The 7,765-nt window shown below is 41.4% G+C and overlaps 1 protein-coding gene across 1 annotated transcript; it reads right to left on the reverse strand.

The window, feature by feature from the left end:
• Positions 1-4,135: 4,135 nt before the first annotated feature.
• On the reverse strand, positions 4,136-7,496 carry LOC147620228 (bZIP transcription factor 29-like). Its single transcript, XM_086772424.1, has 4 exons — positions 5,684-7,496; positions 5,310-5,442; positions 5,041-5,125; positions 4,136-4,802 (listed from the first exon to the last, which is right to left on the reverse strand). The coding sequence occupies exons 1-4, from the start codon at positions 6,769-6,771 to the stop codon at positions 4,690-4,692; spliced, it is 1,419 nt and encodes a 472-aa protein (XP_086628550.1). The 5' UTR covers positions 6,772-7,496; the 3' UTR covers positions 4,136-4,689.
• Between the last annotated feature and the right edge of the window lie 269 nt (positions 7,497-7,765).

A 7,765-nucleotide genomic window follows, 5' to 3' on the forward strand; every position in this document is an offset into this window, starting at 1 on the left:
GGAGCACCTCAATATCATGGAAAGTGAAGATATAAGTGGGGCACAGTTCAAGGTGAAGAATAGAAAGATTCGAATGCGAATGGAGTCGAAGACCTTGGTAGATGCTGATTGGGAATATGATTGTATAAGCATGACTTAATAAGAAAGCTTTGGAGTTTTTTATGAAGTCTATTTACTCTTTGGATTTTGTAAATTTACGTATATAATTCATCAATGAAAAGTTATCTTGTAATTGTTGCGTGTTTGTAATTTTTTAGGTTGTTCTTTTAGAATTACAATATTCAGACCTCTTTTTATGAATCCCTTTAAGAGTTCTAATAATTTCCTTTTAGAGATGCACTCAAGTCACAAGATGACAATTATGGCACAATATCTCAAAACCATTACAAACTCAAGTACAAATGTGTTTTGAGTAAAAAACATCACAACATGAGAAGAGAATTTACATGTAAGATTATAAAATTAGAAGAAAATTTATAACTATTTACAATGATAAATAGGGAGGAGAATGAAGCTTTCTATTTTGTCTCCATCTCCTTTGGTTTTGTCTCCGTGTCCCCCTTTGTCTTCTCTGGTTTTGTGGCCTCCTTTGTCTCCATGTCCCCCTTTGTCTTCTCTGGTTTTGTGGTCTCCTTTTGTAAACTTGAACTTGAGTTCCTTCTTAGCTTTCTTGCCACCAACACCCTTCTTGGCACCTACTTGAGGACCACTTTTCTTTGAGGTATTTCCTATTTTAGTACCTTTGGTTTCTTTATGTGTGCCTTGTTGAGGAGCACCCTTGGTGTCTTTTTGTACAATTCCTTGCTTAAACATAAAATACTTTAAAGGTGAATGTAAAGGCATTTTCTTCTTCTTCTTCTTAGATGGAGAGGCTTGCCTTGGGGGTGGTGGAGAATCTGGATCATTTGGAGTAATTGAATTATTCAAAATTATATTAATAGGTCTTGCACATCCAAAACTCGTGAGATCCAAGAGTTTGTTAAATTAAAAAAACTTCTCAAATTTAAGAACCAAGAACTATAGAAAATAAGTTCAAAAATTAAGTAAAAATTTACTCCAAAAATAGTGGGTTTTTAATTTAACCTACACTGCTATCAATCTCGGTATATTTAGATAAAAGATATTTCCACACATTGGCAATAACATGCCATCCACATGAGGTAGAATCTTTTTGTAAAGCCACTGGCTGATTCAAAAACTTATACACTGCCTCCTTTTTATAATTTGGATATTCATCTTCAATAGCTGTAATAGCTCTCTTACATGACCTATAAAAAACCAAATTTGAATATAAGGAAAAATAAAGAATAAAGCTCAATATTCAAGTTATCAAGGAGAACTACTTACAATTTGAATATATAAGGAAAAATAGAGAATAAAGCTCAATATTCAAGTTATTAAGGAGAACTTACAATTTAATATGCCCATGCATGCCAATTAGACTGTTCATGAAAATAATAGTCCTTCTCAGAAGATTAATGACACAAGCACTCCAATGCCCACTTGAAAAAAGAAAAAGATATAAGAAAGCAAATACCATATGTCAAATTTTTGTAAAACACAAAGGAATCATTAGTTAGAGACAAACCTCTCTACATATGGCAAAACAACAAAACAAATGTTCTTATTTCTCATTGGCCTGAAATAGGATGCCAGCTCGGAAGTCTTCTTCTTCATATCAATCAATGCAAGCGACACTAAGGGATCACAAATAAATATTTTGTTGACTTGATTTGGAAGCAATTCCTTTATAAGTACCCTACAAGAGTTTATGAAGGAATGAACAAAATATGAGAAAATATTAACATACAAGAAAATATACATATATGAAATGTAATACCTTATACACATGAAAACAACACTGTCATTAATCTCCCTATCCTTCTCTACAAGCATGTAGAGGTACCCAGGTACAATATAGAGATAGTCTTCCTCCACTGTCCCAACATTGCAGATTAGCTGCCCTGGTACTTGGGCAAGCCTCTGAGTATTGGCCTTCTCTAACTGCACAAGGGTCTCTAAGCTATCACACACATGTGAGACCTTTTCAATCACCTCCTCCTTTTCTTTCACCTCCTCTTCCTCCTCCTCCTCCTCAGAACTCTTATCATCTGGCTTAGATTTCTTAACTAGCTTTCTTTTCTTTTTCTTCTTAGGAGGGGAAGTAACTTCTTTAACTTTAATATCATCTGCCTTTGATTTCTTTTTCAATGCTGGGGGAATTGCAAGAATCTCAAAGGCTCTCCTATCCCTCATTGTTGGTAAGGGATGAAGAAATTTATCAAACCTGTACCTGACCTTGCTAACAAGTGTCATGTCTTTGTCCATCAAAGTGACTCTTCTTGGATGGGCAGCACATATGAAGCTATCATTCATGAAGTCTATAAGAAAGTCTTCACAAGCGCTTCTTGAAGACATGCCAGTGCACTGCTCTGCCATCTATAATGTCTTTGCCCTCCTTTAATACTGTCACTAACTGTTCTTACAATTCTAAGGAATGGTCCTTCTAGGTACATCAGTGGATGGGGGGCCATGGTGGGTGAAAATGTACTCCATGGTACAATCCATCATCATTGGCGAGGAAGCAATTTGTGCTTTCACTTTCGCAAGCCTTTGTACCGCACCTTCATCATCATTTGGGCTTTGCACATCACACAAAAGCGCTTGTGTTTTTGCTTACCCACAATGCAACATCCATCTTTCCATCATAACACAAACACTGCACAAATATATGGGTGTTGGTGATAGGCAAAGGAATTCTTGTCTTTCTATTAAGTCAATAATTATGCATCATTCTTGTTGAATTATGCATCATTCAACACCGAATCACGTGACATTCTTGCCTAGGCCACCATGGAATTTCTAGCCAAATTACATGCTATTCTTAGGATGTCCTCATTCTTACCGAATTGTGCAGTGTTCCTCCATGATTAGCATATGCCATTTTTTATTTAGCCAAACGCCATTCCTTTTCAAAGTTTGGGCTTTTCCTTGTTGAATCATGTGTCATTTGACTCTCAAATCACACACCAAATGATGCATCATTCAATGTCGAATTGCACATCATTCCAAGCAGTCATGTATGTTCGTCATCCTTGAAAACCTTTAAAAGGCACGCTTGCATGATGCATCATTCTCTCCTACCCAAACTCCTATGAATTTTCACCAAGTTCTCTCCCTTAAACACACTAACATTTTAGCACTCTTCTACTCACACTCTCTACCACTCCACCCCCTCTTTGGATTTTTTTATCTCACATTCGCTCTCCTCCAATAACATTTTATATATGACTACACACCTCATGCACTACATGCTACATTGCCAAATTGTTGCACCCAATAGCTTTATGGAGATTCCCAAAGCCACCGACATCATTCACCTCATGTGTTACAATGTTTAGGGATGCTCTATGCGTCTCTCCACGCAACATACTAATTTATGTGGAAATGTGCTCAATGATATTAACACCAAGCAACAAAGACGAACCCTAATCATTTGCACAATGATGACAGAAGTATAGAGAAGGAGAAGAGAGACTACCTAACCTACTTACATTGGGTATCGATAAATGAATTACTAATTACAATGATCGACAAAGATCCAAATCAAATCTGCACCTTGAATGTCATAAATAAACTGAAACTTTTTGAGCATTAATGAATAAGACAAGTCTGGAGGTGTACTTGGCTGATCTTAATGCCATGATTGCATGCCCTTGGTCTTGGTTCTGCAACCTGTCTTTGAATGCTTGAGAATGACCCTTGACTGGCCTTTTAATAGGGATTGTGTTGGCAGGTCATATTCAAGTTGGCTAGCTTATGGCATAAAAACTCATCAAAAAATGTCACGAATGTGTTCATATGTCCTAACTATTGCTGCATGTCCTGGGCACCCATGAGGCTGTCAAAACAGATCCAAATTGCCCATCTACAGCCTTTAACTTTGCCCTTTAAGCGCTGCACGGTATAATCATGTCGATGCGGCATAAGGTGTGGATGTATACTACTAAAAACATATCATATCTTCAATGGTGTGATAGGCCATATAGTCTCTCTCTCTCTCTCTCTCTCTCTCTCCCCCCAGAATTGAAGGCAGGCCTGGTAAGAAGCCTTCACTTGTTTCAAAAACCAACACTTGTGGGTACAAGAAAGAACATTATGTTAACCATAAAGCATTTACAAAATGTACAGAATAAATTCAGGAGTATTAGCTGCACCTCTACCTTGTACATAGTGGGATCAAGTGATTTCATCCAAAACAAATATAAAAGTTTAAACAGCAAGATGCTATTTAGTAGGTACTCAGATCAGCTTCTATTCAAACAATGGCTTTGATTGAAACACACCTATAACCCAAGCTTTATACTAGACCTACTGCCTTGGTGCAGGTCTATTCTAAAGCTTCGCATCCCAAGGGCGACCATCCTTCGATGTGGACATATGTTAACACGCAAGCATTACTGTGGAGACAAGTGAACCAGTAAAAGGGGCTTGAGCACATCAAAAGATCCTCTCAGCTCAATGCCAGCCCATCTAAAAACAAGCATTTTGGAGATTAAAGCATTGGCCTTCAAGTGGAAGTCATGAGGATAGGAAAAAGCACTGCCTGAAATGCTTTGAAAAAGTTCCAAATGACTGTTCTGAAGCAGGTATATGGCTGGAGTTTGCCATCTCTTGCTCTTGCACTTTCTACCCTTGATGAGACATTGGATAAAGCAGTTGATTAGGTAGGGCATGTCCAGTCATGTGCACTGCTGCTAGCTTCAGCCTCTGCACCTCCTCTTTCAATGTCTCATTCAAAGCTGCAAGCACGTTAGAATCAATGGCATGAGTTTACAGCCATCACAAACCATACAAAGTTTTAACATCCTTACGAGCCTTACAGATTGCATCATGGCCACCCGTTGTACATGGTGTACATTTACCACCATCCCTAAAGTTTTGAAGATCCTTCGAAGCTTTACAGATTGGCTCCCCATTCAGGAAGCCTTCAATAGCCTAAGTGAAATTACACATGAGCCACAAGAGAAAACCACTTGCCTTCATGAAGGTGTGCCTGCTGCTCCATGGCTTGCAGCCTAAGCTTGAGCTCACTGTTCTCACTTGAAAGTCCAGTTGAGTCCCTCTGCTCCCAAAAAATCCCAAGAAAATCATGTAATAACATGCACACTATAATGTAGAAGTGTGTCAGACATCAAAACGAGGAGTGATGTAAAACCATACTTTTTTCCCATCCCTGTGAGGGTCACTTCAATAGGCCTTGACTTACCATTACCAAGTGCAGCAAAATAAGGCTGATGTATGCTTACATGTACTAAAGTAAGTTGGGCAGACAAAGATGTTGCTTCTGTTTGCAGCGTATGCACCTTTCTCTCCAGCTCTGTGATGTATCTCATCTTCCTCTCTTTTGAGCGGGCTGCTGATTGTCGGTTGGCCAGAATCCTAAAGAATCACACATTTCCAATTTAAGAAGAGGAAAAAGAATAGAATGTTCACTCGTGAAGCATTCAGCAATATACATCTTCATGGATAGTGTAGAATGCGTTCCCGCCTCCCTTATCACGTTATCAGTGATCAAAAAGTCGTAGATAATCCATACATAACACATGGTACATCTAGTTCTATGTTCCCATAGGAATACTTCTAAAACAACAAGATGGATTCATTAAACAAGGGCATGTACCTTTTGACCTTCTTGGGATCTGCAGCAGCTAGTTCTTGTAGCTTATCATTAGTCATTATCTTTTTCATCTCTACTTCATCAAATTCTCCAAGCCCAAACTCTATCCTTGTGCTCACACTGCCATCCATGGAATGACTGTGCATGTGACGTGCCTTCCACGGTTGTGCTGCAATTCCCTGCAGGGCTTCATCTGCTAGTTTCCTAGAACTTGCCGTACTGTCCATGGAAGCACTCCGGGAGTGATGGAGGAACCCTACCTTGGATGCTGCACTAGTCCCAGTCTCCTTGATGTAGTTTTTTGCCGTGGAGTTTCCATATACATCTACCCTCTCACTCTCTTCTCTCTCGCAATCTTCGTTGCTGTCACTACCATCCCCATCTTCTTCCATTCCATCATCCATCTCCATGCCCAAATACATGGCAAGAAGCTCTCCTGCAGTGGGCCCTTGCTCCAAAGCTCTCTCTCCGAGTAGCTCTCTCTTCCCCTTCCGCTGTTCATGGCTATTTTGCACGACGCAGCTCGTCAGCTTGCTTCCTTCCCTGATGCTGGTTCTGGTCTGAGCAGCAGACCTTTCAAATAGAGACTCTACTCCTGCTCCAGTCGTGATCTTTAATGGGATTTCGCTGTGGGCACGCCTGTGGCCTTTCCTGGGAGGAGCTTGGGATGTGTGTGGTTGCTGCCTTAAATCAGAGCAGTTCACCATGGGCTGTTTAAGATCAGAGCTGTTCCTCTTAAATGGGGGGTTGACGGAGGGTGATAGCGGGGGGAGAGAGGGGAATGACGACACAAGGGTGCCACTGCCAGCATGGGAGCTGGTGGTGGAAGTTTCATGATCAGTCATGAGCACATCTACTGCAAGAGGAGGGCAGCTACTGTTGGAGTTTGCAAGCTCTTTTATGACGGGAAATAATGCAGGGGAGCCACTGAACGCAAAAGAGGCAGAGCTGGATGGGAAGAAGGAAGATGGCTGAGATACTGAGCGGGAGTGGGCAGGGGCTGCGGGCTGGGGAATGTTGGGCAGCAAGAGGGACCGGGGCTGGTAACGGTTAGCAGGAAATGGCTGCTGCAGAAAATCGTTGCCTTCCATCGCACTCTGTGCAGCAGAAACGTTGAATCAAACTCCCCCGGTCAAAGATGATGATGGCCCCCTCAACTGTAAAACTGTAAGACCTAACTCTAATATTGTAATTTGCATATCATGAGGCTGCCTCCTGCAAGACCCAACAACTGACTCTAACCCTAGGTCAAACCCTTTCTCCTCTGCTGTGACCCAGCGAAAACCTTGCCCCAATCTTCCAAACCCTAACTCGAGGCTGAAACCCTGGCTCAAGGAGCGAACCCTAATTTTCGGCAAGAACAGCGGAGAAAAGCCCAGCACAATCCCTGATTTCTGGTAGAAACCCTCTGTTCTCTGGGAGACAAACTTTTCCTAGATTCTGGCAAAACCCTGACTCGAGCTCCAACATAGGATCGGAGCAGAAAATACTGACAAGATGGAGAGGATTAGGCCGTTATATTCTTCTGCACACTTCTTCTGCCCAAAATGCAGCACCAGACTCCAGAGCACCAAGCCATCGACCAAAATATCGGTACTTCTTTCAAATGGAGCAGCACTGTGGAGAGGGAGGGGGGGGGTGAGGCAGCGTACAACTTTACCAGTGATTGAAGAGAAGCAGACAGATCCAAAGCGCCCATGTCGCAGATAACATCGGAAAGCGAGAGCCCGTTGTTGGACGCGTGACTGACGCATTGGCCACAGAGGCACAACCCAGCGTGCAAAAAGACAACTACCCTGCAAGACAACAGTGTAGTAGTAGTAGTAGTGACATACACCATACCTACCTAGCTTCACAATGCCCACACGTACGGTACACATAGTATGGGTCTGTAGTTACTAGTGTACAATAAAATGAGGATTACAATGTGAACGCTGAAGGGAATCTACCTACTCAACTTTAAAGTCTTTTCTGTAATGTTACGAATTTTTGGGGCTTCTCACAGCACATATGGCCCGGAGCATGATGGTTAAGCTGATGATGCCTCCGTACTAGCCTACCAAGTTCCCAACTTAATCAACGCCC

The sequence above is a fragment of the Cibotium barometz genome, chromosome 32 (genome assembly GCF_041138505.1).
Source record: "Cibotium barometz isolate CiBa-2024 chromosome 32, ASM4113850v1, whole genome shotgun sequence".
Taxonomy (NCBI): domain Eukaryota; kingdom Viridiplantae; phylum Streptophyta; class Polypodiopsida; order Cyatheales; family Cibotiaceae; genus Cibotium; species Cibotium barometz.

Bases quoted from the DNA above. Each gene is read 5' to 3' on its own strand.
- LOC147620228 (XM_086772424.1), bottom strand. From the start codon at position 6,771: ATGGAAGGCAACGATTTTCTGCAGCAGCCATTTCCTGCTAACCGTTAC. The intron at 5,443-5,683 runs GTACATGCCCTT...GTGATTCTTTAG, and splicing joins GATCCCAAGAAGGTCAAAAG to GATTCTGGCCAACCGACAAT. The intron at 5,126-5,309 runs GTAAGCATACAT...TTTTGGGAGCAG, and splicing joins CCCAACTTACTTTAGTACAT to AGGGACTCAACTGGACTTTC.